This window comes from Drosophila mojavensis, unplaced genomic scaffold, assembly GCF_018153725.1.
Source record: "Drosophila mojavensis isolate 15081-1352.22 unplaced genomic scaffold, ASM1815372v1 contig_74, whole genome shotgun sequence".
Lineage (NCBI taxonomy): Eukaryota > Metazoa > Arthropoda > Insecta > Diptera > Drosophilidae > Drosophila > Drosophila mojavensis.
Genome location: NW_025318899.1, coordinates 11,499,683 through 11,520,513, shown reverse-complemented (window position 1 = coordinate 11,520,513; position 20,831 = coordinate 11,499,683). Strand labels below are relative to the sequence as shown.

At 40.5% G+C, this 20,831-nt stretch overlaps 1 protein-coding gene across 2 annotated transcripts in view; it reads left to right on the top strand.

Moving 5' to 3' along the window:
• The window catches only part of LOC6582141 (G-protein coupled receptor dmsr-1), a 40,343-nt gene extending 24,274 nt beyond the window's left edge, over positions 1-16,069 (top strand). For both annotated transcript variants that reach the window (XM_032731387.2, XM_015162297.3), the window contains 3 exons: positions 9,502-9,734; positions 13,986-15,103; positions 15,184-16,069. In XM_032731387.2, coding sequence (XP_032587278.1) covers positions 9,670-9,734; positions 13,986-15,103; positions 15,184-15,473 — 1,473 coding nt within the window. In that variant the 5' untranslated portion in view covers positions 9,502-9,669 and the 3' untranslated portion in view covers positions 15,474-16,069. The remainder of the gene's footprint in view (positions 1-9,501; positions 9,735-13,985; positions 15,104-15,183) is intronic.
• The last annotated feature ends 4,762 nt before the right edge of the window (positions 16,070-20,831 follow it).

Here is a 20,831-nt window from a genome sequence, read left to right as displayed (position 1 = left end):
CAAGATACAAGATACAAGATACAAGATACAAGATACAAGATACAAGATACAAGATACAAGATACAAGATACAAGATACAAGATACAAGATACAAGATACAAGATACAAGATACAAGATACAAGATACAAGATACAAGATACAAGATACAAGATACAAGATACAAGATACAAGATACAAGATACAAGATACAAGATACAAGATACAAGATACAAGATACAAGATACAAGATACAAGATACAAGATACAAGATACAAGATACAAGATACAAGATACAAGATACAAGATACAAGATACAAGATACAAGATACAAGATACAAGATACAAGATACAAGATACAAGATACAAGATACAAGATACAAGATACAAGATACAAGATACAAGATACAAGATACAAGATACAAGATACAAGATACAAGATACAAGATACAAGATACAAGATACAAGATACAAGATACAAGATACAAGATACAAGATACAAGATACAAGATACAAGATACAAAATACATCTCTGTATTTCTATATCTATATATCTCAGTATTTCTATATCTATATATCTCTGTATTTCTATCCAGTACTATCCAGTATTTAGTAATCTGTATGCAATATCCTGTCTCCTGTCATCTGTATCCCTGTATCATAGTATCCTGTATCTATTTGTGTTCTGCATTTTTTGCAATTCAAGCATTGCCTGCAGAATTACTCTAGCTCAGATGCATGACTGGACTTGGCCTTCGGCTGGTCGGACATGCCTCCCAATTGTAACTACATAATTTCGTTAGCTGACTGCAGAAATTCTGGGAGGGTAGCAAGCGTATTCCCACTCCCTTGGCTGTATCTATTTCTGAACGCAAATGAAATTAACACAACATTGAGCCCGAGCGGCACACATTTTATGGGCCGCAGAGACCGAGAAAATGAGTAGAGGCTGGCAGCACAGCTGGATATCATGGACAAACAGAAGAAGTTTGCTGGTACTCCGACAAGCTGCTACTTCATGCCCTTAGATGCGTGTGGGTATGGGTGTGTGTATATACAAAACATTTGTATGTATATTTTTTGCATTCGCTGGGGCCCATGCGTTCGTTCTTCCCCTCATTCATATCCATTGTGGCAAAATGCAATCAAATTACTTTGATGTATCCATTAATGTCGTTTTCCTTGGCGCTGACAGCGGCGCGAAGGCGGAGCAGCGGCAACAATAACAACTGTAAGCGGTAGCTGTTGATTATGATAACGAGATGTTTCTAGCTGCCTTAACAGCCTCCATTCACTCTCCCAGTTGTGGTTGCTGTTGCTGTTGCTGTTTATATATTGTCCTTGTCGCTGGAAATCACAGCCTCGCAATGTCCTGCAAGGCATTTTTATTGGACTGGCGACTTGGCGTCTCCACGGAATCAAGGAATGCAAAGCTTACTTGTGCGTAACATCACAAAGCCGCGCCACAAGTAATTCATTCGAATTATCATCCAACAATACGAAAACTTGGCCATTCACGCCCACTCCCAGGACACTAACGCTAGGCTACCCGCAGTGCGGCATTGTGGATATCCATTTAATATGCAGCTCAAGCTGCTGACAATTTTCATTCACATTTCAATTAAATATTTTTCAATATTATATATAAAGAGAGAGAGAGAGGGAAAGAGAGAGATAGTGTGTACTCTGTACTCATGGCTAGGGTATTTGGGCTTCTTGAGCCCTTCACTCTGGAGCACATTAAGCTCCTGCTACGGTAAGAATGCCATTTCCGCTGAAAGCCATGACACTTTCCGTCGCCATTATCTGGTGTATTGCGCGCCATGCAGGAGCATTTTGTTTCACTATTTTTCATTGTTTACCCTGAGTAAGCATCAAAGAAAACGCATTTCCTCAGCAAATACCAAAAACGAAAAATTTTGTTGAAAAAAGCTGAAATGCAAAAAACTGTTTATCGCGATAGCTGGAATACCTGCGTACTTGTCTACAAGGCAAAAGCCCTGTAATTAAAAGAAGGGAAAGTAACAGAGATACAGAACGAAACTGAGACCTGAGAGAGAGAGAGAGAGAGAGAGAGAGAGAGGGTTACAAAGATTGACCGACTGACTCATTGATAAGCGCTGCAAACTTTTTTCAGTACCTTAAATTTCTATCATTACATTTGTATTTACCGTATCCGGTAGCATGTTTTTTTTAGCTGTTTACCAGCAGGATTCGTAATTACTCGCTCGAGTCCTTAGCTCAATGGCTATTTACATAATTTTGACCTTGCCTCAAGTATTTGAATGGCGGCCTCAAGACCGTGCTGTCCGCTCCAGTGCGTCTATTTAATGGCAGACTACTTGTTCACTTGACCATGCCCACGACAGCGGGGACAGTGGGCGGCAGGCAGTGACTGCGGCTGAATGGAAGCGGGTCGAGGAACCAGTTGCCTGCCAATCGAGGCAGGCGCCGTGAGCAGTCAACTGGGCGGACTGACAGCTGCTTATTATGTGTGAGGGCGCGAACACTTAAAATGTATTTAAATCAAGTTCAGGTGCAATGTCAGGTAAACTCAAATTGATTTTTCATGGCACAATATGGCGCACGGGCCGCGTGAGTCTTGGTGAGGCTCAAATTGAGTTTCGGAGCGAGTGTGGATCAATTGACAAAGCAACTATATTTGCAACTATATTGCAGCCCATCTATTGCATTCAAAGCAGGTGGAAAGTAGTTTGCATTAGAGTCCTGCTGCACATCATATATTTACTTTACTGACACAGACACGTGTCCTTTTCCCAGCTACATAATTTAGCAGAGCTCCTTTAGCACTCCATCTTCAATTTGAGTTGCAAAGTTGAGCTTGTCTTCGCTCAGGTCGTTCGCTCAATTAGCAGCAGCTTTGTTGTGCCACTCGGGGACGTGCTCCTTGCAGAGGACTTTCACTTTGTTAAGCTATTTACACGCTTCGGCACATGTGCAACTTTTGCTGGTGCAAATTGCCGGCATTCAGTTGGCCAAGTGGCAGCTGGCTAAATGGCAGCTGGCTAACAGGTCTTTCAGCCTGAACGGGCACGTTTCAATTAGGCCAACAGGCGTTTGCTCTTATCTATTATATGCGACAATTCTGACCAGATTTACTGGCTTACTGGCAACGTTTGACACTAATCCTAATCCATGCACAATGCATTGATAGCAGCTGCAAATAACATGAGCTCATGTGTAATTGCATTGATAAGCCAGGTGCTTGTTGCAAGCCCCGACTAACCGTAATTAATGTGATTATTATGTCAGTCAGGCCAACTGGCTGAAGCCATTGAATGTGCCAATTTGCATGCCCAAACCTGATGACGCAGACTCTAATAATCAGATTCAGATTCAGAATGTTTGGCTATGCATAGCAATCATATCATTAGTAGCTCATTGTTTAACCATTCCAGCTGCCTGATTCGCCTTATAACTATTGTGCATTCGCTATTCTCAGAGATGCTCTTGAGTGATGATAAATTCATTCCTCAATGTCAAATTTTTTGGTTGCAGCTGACAGCAGACATCAGACTTGAAGCATATCCATATACTTAAATTCTTGATGCGCTTCTCTTTGGTAATGGGTTAAGCACGAAAAAGTTCTGGCTTTGATGTGCAAGTTTTTTATGAACGCTTCCTTAAGCAATTTTATTATATGATATGCGAATGTCAAATGAGCTCGCTTTTGTCTGCTGCCAGACAACATGACGTATGCTTGATGGGACTGAAAGGAGAGCGCTGAGCATGAATATAGCACAACAGAAAATAGAGACACTCACACACACACACACACACACACACACAAGCAAAGTTACACCTACAGAGACACACACACATGCATATCGTAATGTGAATACGACTTAACAAATTCCTTCAGCTGCATTTTTCACAATAAATCGAGTTTTTCCATCGCCATTAAGGAATTTTTTAAATGAGACGCAGCAGCAACAGGAACAACCGTAGCTGACTGACATTTGAATCATTTGCAAGGGCAATAGCAAGGCCACTGCTCTGTCAACGGGCTTCTCTGGCACCATTGCGATGTGCAAATTAAACTAAGATTAAACCAAATGAATGTGCCAAGGGAATGCTTGAAAGGAATGCTGAGGACTTGTACGAATGATACAATTGTTAACTGTAATTAAGGTTGTTACCTGCAAAATCATCTGAGCTAACAGATGGAAATTGAATTTCCATTCGCATATCTGAGTCTAAAGTGGATGAGATTCAATTAGGTAATAAATGCAAAAAAGAGAGACACAAAGAGGGAAAAAGACAGAAAAAGAGAGAGTGAAGCAGATAAACAGAGAGAGAGAGAGGCATTCAGAGTAGAAAAGAGAAAGGTAGAGTAAAAATCCAACGAGAATAAGAAAAAGACTAGGTAGAATCTGTTATAAATATATAAAATTGTATAAAGTATATAATATGATATAATAAGAAGATATACATAATTCAGCAACTCAAACTCATAATCTCTTATTTATGAACTAATGAAAGCTTTGTTCACGGATACGGAAGAACAACTCGACTTGGCTCTTGATGCTGATTAAAAATATATTCATTTGAAATTTTAGGAGAGCTCTTCATATTCTTTTGCATACCTCCCTGAAGCCCCATTTCAAGTGGAGACCAGTTGAATATTAAAAACAAAAATTGTCATAGCAAAGTATTCATTTTTGTTTGTTGTATTTTTTTTTTTTTTAATTTTAAATTTAGACAATTCTTTTGTAGCCCACTTGAAACAAGCTCAGACAGTATCAGAACAAAAAAAGTAAATTACTATGGCAACAATTTCCTTTCTATATGTATTTGCCTATTTGTTAATCCGGAATGAGCGAACCCTTCTATGCTTTGCGTTTGCATTTGGCCAACAGTTGACACAGATTGTCAGAATTTTGTTTTTGCGCAGTCAGGCATAGAAAGCTACACAAAAGACTAGAAACCAGAGAGCAGAAAGACAGACCGAGCGAGAGAGAGAGAGAGAGAGAGAGAGAGAGAGAGAGAGAGAGAGAGAGAGAGCGTGAAGATTAAAGAATATTTTGGTGATTGTGCCGAGGACATCTGGCGGAAATTTGTTAGGATATTAGCTGACAGAATAGAAATGCTGCCAAAATATTTACAGTTAACTGTTATGTTTGCATTTGTATACGTATTTGTAGCTGTGCTTGTACTCTCCACATAAATATACACACATACATACATATATACACAGTCATGGCCAGGGGCCAAGCAAACGTGCTGCATGTGGCATCAGCAACAATTCAATGCTAGCCCCGCCCACAACAAGTCCACAATCATCCAATGCAATACAAACCCAAGCCACCCACACGCCTGCAATTTATGCTGCGCTGTGGCCATGACTCAACTGTTTTGTGGAAGCCAACAGCATGATAAATATAATGCGTTAAGCCAAAAGCAGCGGCGTTTAAGCCAAGAGTGCAGATTCCAGCAATTAAAGTTGTATTATACGTCAGCTGAGTTAAACGTTGCTGCTGCTGCTGTTGCTGCTGCTGCTGCTGCTGCTGCTGCTGCTGCTGCTGCTGCTGCTGCTGCTGCTGCTGCTGCTGTGGAGCCGTGACAGCTCGTGTGCATTATGTATGCAACTTTAAGTGTGGCACAGCGTCACGGCACGCCCCCTCACTCGCCTACTACACGTCACTTGGCTTGACTGTCAGCTCTTCTATTATAATCACGGCTGGCCTTTGTTACAGTTTGATGATGGTGTTTTGTTATTGCTATCGCTGTTGTTGTGGTTGTTGTTGTGGCTGTTGTTGTGGCTGTTGTTGTGGCTGTTGATGTTGATACTGTTGCCAAGAAAATCACAAAACTAATGAGAAATTTACAATGCAGCCGCGTGAGAGTGCATCACAATATAGTTAATTATAAATATATATTAAAGAGTCGCGAGGCAGACAACATAGCTGAGAACGGTTAGAAAGAGGGAGAGAGAGAGAGCGGGATTAAAAGACAGCGAGATGTAGAATCACATATCAGCATCTATTCAAGTAGAAGAAAGAGAGACAGAGAAAGTAATAGAAAGAGGAGAAGAAGATGAGTAAAAGGTAAGAAGGAGAGATCAAGAGGCCGAGAATGACAAGAAGACAGATACTGAGAGTGTAAAAAGGGAATAAAGTAAGAAAGAGACTACAAGTAATGCAAAACCAGATAGAGTGATAGAGAAAGAGGCAGAGAGGAGAAACAGGTAGAGGGGAAGCTCTAGAGAGGGAGAGAGAGAGAGTGAAAAAGATAAACAGTAATAGAGAATCACACAGTCAGACAGACAGACGAACAGATTCCTCAATCAGTTCCTATTATAATGAGAAAAGTAGAGCAGTTTCATATTTCTACTAGAATAACAAAGAGGGAAAGATAAATTTGTATATGAGCATGAGCTAATATAAGAAAGAGAAAAAGGGAAAGCAAGAGCTTAAAATAGTCGCGAGAGTTGCACAGGAATCAATGCAAATCCATGCCCTACTCTTCACTATCTTATTCTATTAATTCAATATTACCTTAAGCATTCTCTCCTTCTCTCAATAGCCCAGTTACTTCGGCATAGCCTGGTAATTTTTTTGCGCACTTCGGCTTCATTCAACTTTTCTCTTCTCCGCCCTCGGCACCAATTTAGATTCATTGATTGAAGGTATTTTCATAAATCGCTGGCTATTATGTTCTGTTATCTCCCGCCCATTCGCAGTAAACTCACATCGCTTGCAATTTCATTTTGTGAATGAGCAACCGTGGCAAAGTACAATTTTTAAATAATGCCAATGGGGCTCGCCTGGCGTAAACAAACCCAACTTGTTGTTTACACACAAAAATAAATGAAATGCAAAAAGCAAAAAGCAAAGCATGAAACTAAATGGCGAACGTGTTGAGCAAAATACATAAACACACTCGGATCAATAACTGTAATCAAGGGCAGAAAATGCATATTAATTTAAGGGCGCCGGCTTTAAGTCCGTCATGTCCGTGATGTACGCTGCAATGCATAAATCAAGTGCTCAAGCCACATAATACTGGGGCCAAGACAAAGGCGAGTGAGCAAAGAAAAGGCTAGCTCTGACTCTGGGTCTGGCTCTGAGGTTACGTGATCCCTTCAATCGGACTTGTCATTGCCATTTCTCATTGTTTGCCAGCTGGCCACAAAGGCAACACTGGAGCTGTCCGTCTGCCTGGGGCGGAGGCGGAGCAGCCACAAATGAAAGCATTCCGATTTGTAGCTGATCTCTTTCACTCACTGGCATTGGCATTCCCGGGCAGCTACCTAAGCACAAATCAGTCGCTGCCTCAATTGTCCATTGTACGTGTGCCCACTGAACTGTGCCACAGATGAGAATGAGAATCTCTGCCACATTTGTGTTATTAATAGGGATTTCAAGCGAAAAATGAAGTTCCTGTTGTTGTGTAATTGATTGCGTTGATTCCCGAATTGATGCCCAGCTTGATTCGATAAAATCTGTTGCTTTCGCTTGTCTCCTTCAGGGTTGCGAAAATTATAGCATACTTTTGTGCGCGCTCGAGCAAGCGCCACCAAATATGCCTAATTAATCATTTAATTTGTCATGCCATTACACACACACACACACACACACACACGGTCGATAATTGATGTAATTAAAAGTAAATTAATACGCACTCTTAACTGTATATAGTTCCTTGAATTTCGTTGTGCGAGCGCAGCTGGTGAGCGAGCCGTTTCCTGCGTGTGTGTCCATCGGAATTTCTCTTGCATATTAAAGCGTAGGGAAATTAAAGACGTTAAATAAATTATTGCAAAAAGTCTATATTACTTGTCCATAACATTTATGGAAGCTAGCAATTTTGTGGAAGCAATATGCGGGTAAAGTTTGCATATGAAGCTAATCCAATCAGACTTTGTTATCAATTAAATTTTTCAGCGCAGACTGATTGGCAGAGAACAATACAATCTGATAATCTGATAATCAATAATTATAATCAGACAAGAGTATTCCAAAATTAGCACTAATCAGGAAGCGAGAAAAAATTAAAAAAGAAAAAATAATAATAATAATCTTCAATTATATAAATAAGAGAAGTGAGAAAAAATTAAAAATAATAAAAATAATATCCAATTATATATAAATAATTATAATTTTTATATAAATGTATATATTTAATTAAAGAATATTTATTATATATTTTTTGTTTTTTTTTTTTCACATTTTTAAAATGACTTTTAAATTGAAATATTTGCAAATATTTTAACAACATTTTTTATAACTAGCAATCTTGATATTAAATACCAAAATATTAATAAAATAGATTTCGATTAGATAAGGGATAAGCTCTAGACTCTAATTAGAATTCACTGCGTTAAGGCCTTTCTGATTAGTTAAGTCAAGGTTTTGGTTGGTAAATTCAATTAATATTGGTTGTTCATCTTCATTTTTTTTTTTTTATAGCTATAAGTCTAAATGACTGTCGAAGCCAAGCTGAATATGCTCTACGAAATAACTTTATAATAAATATACTGCAGCAATATCTATAAGTAACCTCAAGATCTGCAAAGATATTCATTCAATTATTCAATCAAGGATCTTCTAAGACTATAAACGTCATTAAAAACCCGTTTCACATTAGGCCAATCGCGATTTCAATTTACGATTCAGCACCGCCCAAAAAATGATGCAACTAAATGCGATTAGTTACAAAGCTAAATTGCTAGCCTCGGCGCTCTCCAGCTGGTTAACTATTATCTGTGCATTTCGAATTCATTCCAATTCCAAATCAAATTGCCTGCTAACCGGCGTGCTGGCTGTGCTGCATATTTAAGGAGCTTTTGTTGCGGTTTCGCCTGCCGTGGTACGTGTTAATTGCTGTAGCCTGTGGTTCGCGCCCTGCACGGGCTGGCCAAGTGGAGTTGCTCGTGCAAATGCAATTAAAAACTGTGGAAAGCGGAGAAAAACTGCGCTAACCGCACAACGAGTGCAAAGCAAAGCGCATGCCAGATAACAAATGGCTTTGCACACGAGCTCTGCAGCAGATTTGAGCGAAATGGATAGAAAGTTACAGTTACAGATGCGAAGAGTGGGATACAAGAGCAACAAGACAGATAACACTTGCCAAGCAAGACGTGCCGTTCGGTTGCGTGCGCTGCAAATACAAATCTAATTTGGCCCTTGCATAAAGAGAATAATTCCGGCATATAGCTGCACAAATACTAATGCGATTTGCCTGGGTCAGTTGGGTCAGTTGGGTCAGCTGGGTCAGTTGGGTCAGCGGGGGCGGTTGCAGCAGCAATTGCAATGCAGCTGGTCAGTGTGGCAATTAAATTGTGGGTGCGGTGCGGGGGGCATGTTCCCGCTTAGCCACTTGACGTGAGCCGCATGAGATATTTTTGTCGCATTTCGCTAATCGACTTTGTGGGCTAGGGCTAAGGCGCGTGATCAAATATTTAAGTAGCTGCGGCGCACGTGGCGCATACGCATCCGTTTGCCATTTAAATTAATCATACGCCACGTTTAACGCTATATTATCATCTATTTCACTTTCAGCACTTGCCAGACATTTGAACAATATTAAATTTTTAATGCATCTGCGGGCAACGCATTTCATGCACAGGCAACCGCTGACACCGCCCCCGGCTCTGCCGCTGCCTCTGCCACTGCTGACCTTGGCAGTCTAGAGTGTCAACAACAACAACAACAGCAACAGCAACAACAATGGCTAGCAGCAATGATACGACGCCGCTCTATTGCGGCACGGGCATGGATAATTTCCATACGAGGTAAGTCTATGGCAATGCCTGCAGTCCGAGCATTCCCCAAGGACAACGCCGACTGCACTCGCCAGGATATTTAGAAATTAAAGCACTGCCAAAATCGATGAATTGAATACATTGCCGCCAACTCATTCGCTTACATTTCGACAATTTCTTTTATTTTGGGTCAAACGAGCTTTTTATGACAGCAGCAGAAGCCGCTGCAGCAGCAGCTATAAAAAAATTACATGTAATTAAACTATAAAATATGAGCAACGCAAAATATTTACTTAAATTGCATGCTCAACGCTCGTAAAACGAGAGAAATATATGAAAATAATAGGAATATCCGTAAGAGTGTGCCAATGGCAAGTGCTGGACAGGATGATACCCTGAAAGGGAATTATGCTCTTGTTGAATGAATTATAGATTGAAGAAGAAGATTGCTTACCAAATATCGTATGAGATGATCCAACAAGACTTTTAACTGATCCTCCAGCTATATTAGCAGCGGAGTATATTAGTGTGAGTCGATATTGAAAAACTTTGCCTCTACTACTTTTAGATTCATAAATAAAAGTAATCAGACTCGTTTTACATAAATAAAAATTAAATTAAAATAAAATAAAATAAAATTTAATCAAATTCTTCCTCATTCAAGCTTGATATAAATCAGTCTCATATCTAAAATGAATTTTAGTTTTCATATATCCGCTAAACTCAACAGGAAATGCATTTATCCCACTAAACACCCATATACCCCGCTTTGCTCATTGCTCATCAATAGGTATAAGGGGTGAGAACGAATAAGAGTGCTCTAGTCGAGTGTGTGCTTGCTATCACATCCATATACAATAACAAAATATATAACACACACACACATACGCACAGACATGTGCATGCACTTACATAGCATACACTCACACACGCAGCATGCAGCAGCTCTCTCCCTTTCTCTCTCTCACTCTCTCTCTGCTGCTTGCTATAACCACTCAAAATGTTTTTGCAATATAATTTCAGTTTTTATTGTTCCGCATTTGCAAAAGTTCAGAGAAATAAGAGCTGGCATTTATGTATGTCTGCATCATGACAAGGTTAAACTAGTAAAAATTGAACTCTCTAGATTTTTATTTGCCCCTACTAAATTATATTTGATAGCACCCAGCAGAGAAATACATAAACAGAAATGAAATGAGAGTAAAAGTCAATTAATTTCAGCTGTAATAAAAAATTCATTTATTAGCCATTTAAATGCAGCGCCGATATTCGCGACTTAGCGCTCTATCAATCTAACATTGACTAAGCATTTGAATTTTATAGTCGCTCTGCTGCACACGTGCCACACACACGCAGCATACACACACACACACACACACATATACACACAGAGAGAAAGTGCTGTTTGTTGTATGTGTGCAGAGCAAACAAAGTTGCCTGCAATGCCAATAAGGACTGTAAGCCTGCAGCATTTGCCTGCTTACAACAGAACGAATAAATTTTTCACATCCTGGCTTTTTGTTTAGTTTGCAGCCAAAGAGGCAAAAGCATTTGGAAATATTTCTAAATTTTTACGGCCCAGCTCAATGGTGACCGAAACTTTTGGGCCTCAAAAAAAAAAAAAAAAAAAAAGAAACGTAAACGTACGTGGGTGACGGGTGGCCGACTGAGCCCTCAGGGTGTTACCTTCTTCTTTGTGAGCCCTCAAATGGAGCATCAGGAGGTGGGGGTGTGCCCTTGCCTGCCGCTTGGCTGTTTGCTCAGCAAGAAATTAAACTTACATAAAAGTGTGGGGCAATCAAGCCAGTCTGACTCCAGACAGGAGGCAGCTTTAATGCGGCCACACGTTGCCATTTGGCACTCAGGTCCGCTGCTGCACACACTCGATCCCAGTGCTGCCATAAACATATATTTGGTTTGCTTTTAAGTAAAAATCTTGATTCTTTTCTTTAGCCAACAATGCAAAGTAAACAGCAAAACAAAAGCGCTGAAAGTGCTGGAAATTTGTTAAAGTTTCGTTTTCTCTCTTCTCTTTCCTCTATTATTTACATGCCGGCATTGTTGAAAGTAATTGAAAATATTGCTAAAATATTGAAAATAAACAGAAATAGAAATTTTCTTGTTATAGAGTGGTTATACTCAATCTGCTAATTGTAAGTGTAGATGCACGTAGAAGTGGAGCCGAGAGCTATGCAATGATCGTAAGAGCTCTGCATATCCGAGCTAACATTGAGGCAACTATTTCTAGCTGGCCAGCTGCGGCCATTCAGGCCGCACTTGGATGTAATGTTCAGCTATTTGTTGAAACCTCGACTTTCGCATGAAATATTCACAGCTCGTGTTTGCCTTACGACCAGTTGGAGATTTGTAACAGCTGGCCATTTGCTGCGCCTGAGAGGACCTGAAACAGTGGGCCAGTTGTTCAACAGTAAACTTGAAATACCTGGAAATGATGCCGAATTGTTTGGGTTATGTTATGCGGCTCACAGCACAGCATTTCCAATTTTAGCATCACAAACATGCTCAGCAATGCAAAGTCTAATGCCTGGCCAGCAATTAGTAGCTGGAACAGCTTCCCAGGGACTTAAACAACATTTTCAAGGCGCTTCACATGCAGCTCATTTGGAGTAGCTAGCCATTCTAGTAGAGAGAGACTTTAACAAACAGAGGAATTTAATGCGTACATAAACATGGCCACATGGCTATCCATCAACGTGGATTAGCTGGAGCAATAAATTTAACTAAGCCAGGTATTCTATATTAAATGAGCAGACAAGGAAAATGCGCGCGGAATTCGCGCGCTGCGAAAGTCTTTGATGAATGTTTCTCTCAAATATGCCACTAACAAAATGCGTCAACAAAATGAAAATGGTAAAAAAAAACAGGAAGGTGAGCTTGTTTACCTGCAAATACGCCACATGCCTGTAGTTTGTCTAGGTATTCTCCCAAACCGGCAAACACTTCCGTTGCGCTATCAATTCCTCTGCCGTCTGCCAGAGGCGGAAACGAGTTAAAAGCCATTACAAAAACTGCCTCAACGACATGATGTGACATGATGTGGGATGTCGGCTGTCTATCAAAATGGAATCATTTCTATTTTTGCTGCTGCTGCTGCTGCTGCTGCTTTTTTTCTGCTTCTTGTTCGGCTTTCTCATATGGCAAATCATTTATTTTTGACATCATTTTCGGCTGTTCTCTCCCACGGGCGTGCAATGAAAACGCTTCTCCTATTGTCACCAAAAAAATAAAATAGAAAAGAAAAAAGAATAACGAGCTGTCAAATGAACACGACTGTTGATTCATGTTAATTGCTTGTTTTATGCATGTCGCTCCGTTTGCCTTTTAGCTTTGATGTTAATATTGCGCATACGTCGCGTTGCCCTCACAGTGGACATGTGAAAGGGCTGCACTCAATGCACGTCTGTCGGCGTCTGTGGCTTTGTGCGACTGTTGACACAATTTGTCTTTCTTTCTTTCTCTTTATGCTCATGCAGTAACGGGAAATTACTATATTCGTTTTGTGCAGTGTCCGTCCGTCTGTAGATGTGAATGTAAGCCATTTGACGGCTATTAAAGCTGGAAACTTGAAATTTATATCATATACTCGGTTATACCATCAAATTAAAAGTGTCAAGACTATCTCGACACGCCCACTCGGGGCATTTCTGGTTGAAGTTGCTAGAAAGTTGAGAGCTGAGATTTACCCACAAAGATTTACGTATATATCGACGTCAATTAGCGGGATAGCTAATCGAGAAAAATTGGATTTTCTACAGTTGGAAAACTTAAACGCTTAAATTCCCATTGACATGCTACAGTCCATTCGATTCGTGGTGAATGAGTATTCTGCAGTCGATAAGGCTCGACTGCAATGGCCTTACTTGCTGCTTTCTTTTTCGTAGTCCTCGGTGCATCTTGAGTGATGCTTGTAGTGGCTGACTAACCGAGTGTGAGTCTGTCTGGTCGTGACAACGTCTTTCCAGCGGCGCCTTGCCAATTCGGCACGTAATGGCCAAGTGTTAGATACACATCTAATTGCTACAGAAAGACAGCGAGACAGACAGGCAGTAATTTAAGCAGCCGCCCAGGCAGCCCCAATCGTCATCTTACCACACGCAAGCCTTAGGTAATTAAAGGTCACATTTACGAAGCAACATTCTTATTGCCAGACAGGTATTAGCCAGGATAAATTATTTATAGATAATCTCATTAGGTATTCCATCTGCTCATTAACTCCATTTCTGTCTCCCCTCTCTCTCTCTCTCTCTCTCTCTCTTTCAGCTATAAGAACATGCACGGCTACATCTCGCTGGTGGTTTGCATACTTGGCACCATTGCCAATACCTTGAACATCATCGTGCTGACGCGGCGAGAGATGCGCTCGCCCACGAACGCGATTCTGACGGGCCTGGCCGTGGCGGACCTGGCCGTCATGCTGGAGTATATACCGTACACGGTGCACGATTACATACTGAAGGACAGTCTGCCCCGGGAGGAGAAGCTGAGCTATGGCTGGGCCTGCTTCATCATGTTCCACTCGATCTTTGCCCAGGTGCTGCACACGATCTCCATCTGGCTGACTGTGACGCTGGCCGTGTGGCGCTACATTGCGGTGGGCTATCCGCAAAAGAATCGACTGTGGTGCGGCATGCGCACCACCATAATAACCATCACCACAGCGTATGTGGTGTGTGTCCTGGTGGTTTCGCCCTCGCTCTATCTGATCACGGCCATTGCCGAATGGATGGAGCAGCTGGATGCGGAGGGCAATGTGATAAAGAGCGTGCCCGTGAGCCAGTACTTGATCGACTATCGAAATGAGCTGCAAGCCGCCGCGTTTCCTGCACTAAATGCCACGCCCCTCAGCCTAATGGCCAACGATACCCAAGGGCTGAACGTGAGCGTGTTGAGCACCACGCCCATGCCGACCACCGCTGTGCCCCCGCCCACTGTGGTGCGCAACGTGACCGTCTATCGGCTGTCCCACAGCGACCTGGCCCTGCACAAGCCCCTGCTGCTGAATGCCACGTTCCTGATCTACAGCGTGGTCATCAAGCTGATACCCTGCATCGCACTGACCATACTCTCGGTGCGGCTCATCCTGGCGCTGCTGGAGGCCAAGCGGCGGCGCAAGAAGCTGACCAGCAAGCCGGCCTCGACGACGTCGACGGCGGTGGCGTCCAGCAACGGCACCAAGACCGTGGTCAACGGCAAGTCGGCCGAGCGGCCGCGCAAGAACAGCAAAACTCTGGAGAAGGAGAAGCAAACGGATCGCACCACACGCATGCTGCTGGCGGTGCTGCTGCTGTTCCTCATCACCGAGTTCCCGCAGGGCATCATGGGGCTGCTGAACACGGTGCTGGGCAATGCATTCCTGCTGCAGTGCTATCTCAAGCTGAGTAAGTGTGAACTATGTATAGCAACTCGATGGCATCTCGAGCTGCGCAGCATATAAATTCATTCGCTTTTGACTCCTTAGGTGACCTCATGGACATACTGGCTTTAATCAATTCCAGCATCAATTTCATACTCTACTGCTCCATGAGCAAACAATTTCGCAGCACATTCACGCTGCTGTTTCGCCCAAAGTTTCTGGACAAGTGGCTGCCCGTGGCGCAGGATGAGCTGACAGCGACCAGGGCGGATGGACTGCAGCGCTCGGTGGTGGCGGCGGCACCTGACAAGTGTCAGTCGATACACAAGCAGCCACAAGTGGTGACACTGGCTGCCACCACCACTACAACAACCACCCAAGTGACGAATCTGTAGCACGCAACACAGCAGCAGCTGCAAGCGCGTGGCCATGTGGCTGGCGACAATACCCGGGAGCAGAGGCCATGCCATGCCATTGTCGTCGTGGTGGACAGTGCCAGCGGTGCAGTGGATCATCGTCTGTGCAGAGGTGAAGCATTGCCACTCACGTAGTTTCGCGGACGTAATTAGATATAGCTGATAATGTAAATGAAATTCAATAAAAATAAAGTATATATATATAAATATATATGTATGCATATATATATTTGGTCCAAATTTACAGTTTACGGTTGAAAAGTTGTTCTGTGGTGCGCACGCAATAAAAAAATGCATACATTAGGGCGTTTTGCATAACATCAGCCAAACTTGATAGAATAACAATGCAAAGAATAAACAGATAATAATGCACATCATTCATACGCACCATTGACTTGGCAATGCCATTTTCAAAATAAAAATTCAACGAACTCTGTGTGCACATGCAAGGATACGCGCCTGTCGAGTGCAAATCAAACAGGATGACTAACCGTCTGATAAATAATTACATTTGAATAACAAACAAAGAAAGATATTGTATATATATGAACATTTATACAATTTATATTGATTAAATATTTTATTTAATTTTTTTTATTACAAATAATTTGCATAGGATTCGAAATAATTTAAAAATATGTAGTACAGCTTTTTGTACTTAAGACCCTTAGCTTTTGCTACATATTATTAACTATTAAACAATAATAATAATACAAATCTGAATTAGTTATATGTACATACATATATGTATATACCATATAAATTGTTGAAATCAAGCGATTTTACTTAGATGCATCGACTGTTTATAAACAATACTTTTAAGTGATAAGCGAAGGCTGCATTCAAAACAAGTTGTATAAATTTAAAAATAAATAAAATAAAATAAAATATATATATAATATAAATAAATAAAATAAGTAAATAATAATAATAAATCTGTATATTGCATAGCTCGCAAATAACAATTAATCGTTTTACTATTTACACTCTGTTCGCGAGATCAATCGAACAAACAAAATTATACTCACTCGCTCTCGCTCTGAGCTTTTGCTTTTCTGTTAAGCGGCTTGATTTGAATTGTGCGTGAACGAACATCGTTTAACGAACGATGCGATTGGCGTTCGCATAATGAGAGTCAGTAAGTGGGAAAGAGAAAGAGACCAAAAATATCAATGCAAGCGGTCTGCACATGCACATACACATGCACACACTCAATTCACGTACACATGGATGTGTTTAGCGACCACACACTCGCATGCACAAAGAGCTTTTGCTTCAAACTCAACCAATCGGGTCGGGCAAGCGAGAAGAGCAACACAAAACAACAACAAAAACGGCACGAGCCGATCGTGAACGAAGTCGTTAAAGAACCGATGCAATCGGTCGCTCTCTGAGTTTTTTTTTTTCTCAAAATAAAAGTAGTATTTGTGTGCTATGTTATATTGATGAAAATGTTTGCACTTGAGCCCCCGCAAATATTTTCAATCAATTATAATATGAATTATTAATGTTCCCAATGCAAATTTAAATCGTTGAAAAAAATAAATATAAATAAAAATCAATTTACGTATTTGTTATGCAAATGCAGCTCACTTTGAATGTTTCACAACTAGAATTAAATCTATTTAAATACTGTAAACAAGCTAAATAAAAACACAGTACTTATAATAAATGTAATTTAATTAATAGACAAAAAAAAAATGGTTGGCATTTCAAATAAAAAAAGTTTAAGCCAACAACAATTTGTTACTTGTTATAATAGCTGTAATTCGTTTATAATATTAGCTATTTAATAATTAAGTAAGTAATTTACATGCCGCTAACTATGGAACTATAATAATTCATGTAAAGCTTGTTTATTAAAATGTAATAAATTACACCAGAAAATAAATATATAAAAAATAAAACTTGTTTGTCATACTACACAAAAGAAATGCTGCGTAAGTATTGAATTTTAAATTTAACTTTTTCGCTTTAATTTAAATTTGTGCAGCAATTGCGATAATCGAGAAAGTTTTCTCATAATTTAAAATTTGCAGGAAAATATGAAGTAAGCACTAAAGCCATATAAGAATTTGGAATAAAAAACATATTAATGAACTTAAATTTAAATTATGCCAAGAGAAAAGCAAGTGAAAGTTGAAAGAAAGGACGCAGTGAAACTTTTGAGACTCAACTGGATAGCTTAGTCTCGGCTTATATGGTAAATAATATACTTAAATCGTGCTCAGCAGCCAGAGAATTCCATAGAGGCGCAGCGCCTGCAGCAGTCAATTATTTGGAATGATTATTTCCCAAATAACCGTGTTCTGCTCCCTAAATATTCAATTTCAAGCTATTGATTTCTCGCCTTGGGGCTTTACAAATGGCCAGCTGATGGCTGTAATTAGCTTATTTATAACTGGGTTCTGGAGTTAAAGTTTCGCTTCAGCTTCGTTAATTAGGCTCATTTATAATTGTAATTTCTGTTAAGCGACTTGGAAAACTTTCCCAAATTGCGCCCAGGTCTAAAATTGCTTTATAAATGTGTTTGTTATGACAGTTTGAATGGCGTCCATATGCTCAATGACAAAGTGCGAGAGTCACATATTTTCTGCTCTCTATTAATTATAAAATTGCCATTGATTTATATGCTATAAATAAGAGTGAAAACTGAGATCTACAGACATATTTACCTGAATTGAATAGTCTCGTAAGACCTTTAAATAAGGAGCAAATATTGTGAATATTTGGATAATTATTGAAATATGTTACAGGCAATTTAATTAAAAAATAATTATATACATCAGCATATATATATAAAATTGCAACACATTGAATTAAATTTCATTTCTTTTAATTCTTCATAAAATTGTATATCAACATCAAGGTAAGCAGCTGTTGCTGCTGCTCATATGCCAACAATTATGGCAATTGATTATCTTTTTATTAAGCATACGCACTTTTCCGCCTTTGTGTATTAAATGAAAACTTTTCATATGAAATTGATTGAAAAACTTTTGCCTAAAGCCGCAGCAGTGAGGCAAACAAATTGCGGCAAAGGCTTGGGCCAACTCATGCATGGATCGTTAAGTGCAGCAGCCAGCAGCCAACAGTCAACAGCCAACAGCTTGGGCTGAAACCGTTAAAGCTTTAGCATTACACACGTGTACATGTACATGTACACAGACACACACACACTTAAACACAGTTGCATACATATCCATCGAATTGCAGGAGTGCATTTGAAGTGTGTGCTGCTGCAGACCCTCAACTGGCAGCTGCCTGCCCGACTGCAGCACCCTTTGCATATTAGATTTACAACAACAATTAGCAGGCAGTTGACAGCTTTAGCTGCCGCTGCTGCTGCAACTGCATCTTCAGCTCTTGGCCTTTTCGGGTTTGCCCATCAACGTCAGCCCAGCTGCTTTGTTGCTTTGCAGGCACTGTAGGCTGACGCTGCTCCGTTGGATCACTTGTGGTGTGGATGTCATTTGCCCGATTGTAGTGGCAACTTTAAGGCTGTTTGCAACAAGTTAACGCAGCGCTCCTGCCAAAGGCAGCCATGTTGCATGTGGCACTCATAACACAAATACGGCTCAACCGCTGCCAGGGGCAACCAACCGACTGTGCAACTCTGCAACTGTGCAGCTGTGCAACTGGCTGTGCTCATTCAGCCGTGGAACCCTGCGCCTTTCCTGTCTCGTCGCATCTAATGAGTCTCATTACAGTAATTACGTGATGTCTGTTATAAGTGGCGAAGCTGCTGCATTTGATAATGATATATGTGTGGCTGTGGCTGTTGGTGTGGGTGTGGCTTTGTATGTGTGTGTGTGTGTGTGTGTGGTAAATGTTGTTTGCTAACTGCAGGCAAAAATCAGAGCTACATCATGCTGCGCTTAGCTGATTGCCATGATATCCGGCAAGTTAATTGAAAGATATGATTTGACATGATATTTATATTTAATATATTTGCTAAAAGTTGAGCATAGCACAAGGAGAAACATCTATCTGTTTCTTTAGAAACATCTCTTCTGTTTTTTATAGGGGAAAATCTTGCACTTCAGCATTTTCATTACTATCCTTCATAAGTATGCTTATTCTTATCACTGTATTTGCCATGCTCCCTTTAGAGACCTTAATTAATCTATAAAAAACAACTGGCTGCTTTAGTTAAGTGCTTAGAGTATATTTATTATCACATAATGCATTGCACTTGACTCAAGCATTCCTGCTCGCTGCATCCTTAGAGCTCGGCTTGGCTTGGCTTCGCTTGCCTTGCTTTGGCTTGGCTTGGCTTTGTGCAATCAGCTTATAGTGCTATCCAGCTACGCTTTGCCCTGCTGCCACTTAACTACACCTGAGTTGCTCGCAGCCAGCTCGTGGGTGGCACAGATTGGTTACGTGTGTGCCGCCTCATCACGAGGTTTACTTGCAGCTCTGTTATTGAATATCATCGCAGGCAGGCCGGGTGTGCCATCAGCAGCGATTGGTAATGGGATTTATATGTTCCCCCATGTGCGCAGCTTCGCTCCAACAAATTTAAATCAATTATTTGATATCAAATAGACTCGCAGCGGAGCCGTAACTAATGCTGGAACTCATTTAGCTAATGGCCACTTACATTAATGTGTAATAAGCTTAATTTGTAAGCCACTATTTCCACATCAAATTTAGCTTAGTTTTCATAAAATATATATTCTTAAGCGACATTCCACTCGAAGCGCCTCATTAGCTGCCGTACCTGACTGATGCCAGACACGTGCCACCTACCTGGGCACGCATCTTCCGGCTTAAAGGTAAAGCAATTAAACATGTCTTAAAGCCAAGTTTACTTTAAGTGTTGAAGCTCTGAGTCTGAATGAAAACTTTGTTAGAATTTTACTTTAATTTAATGCTCTATTTTATATAGAATATCTTTAATGCGCATATTCATATCTATATATACATATAAATATATATTACGTGTAGCAATTACCAAAATTTAATAAACGCTTGGTTTAACAAAAAATGATTTCGTTAGTCGTAGTAGCAAAAGAAATCAGTTGAGCGCTGTTAATATTTAACAAGGCAACCAGTGAGTGGCCGGGCAGAGAGGCGTGGCAAATGTATGTTTAATAGCCCTTGACACACCAATAAAAAAAAAAAATGCTGATTGAATAATATGGTCAAAAATTATGTTGAGCTTTTTTCGTCGTAAATACGAATTCAACGAAATGAACGCACGCACAACATAAGGGTTAACGTAGGGTATATGAAATTAAATTCGCCTGGTTGCTTCTGCAGTTATTATATTTGATTTTAATCAAATTTTGTGCACAAGTGAATTTTCAAAAGGCAGTTCTATATTACATTTTA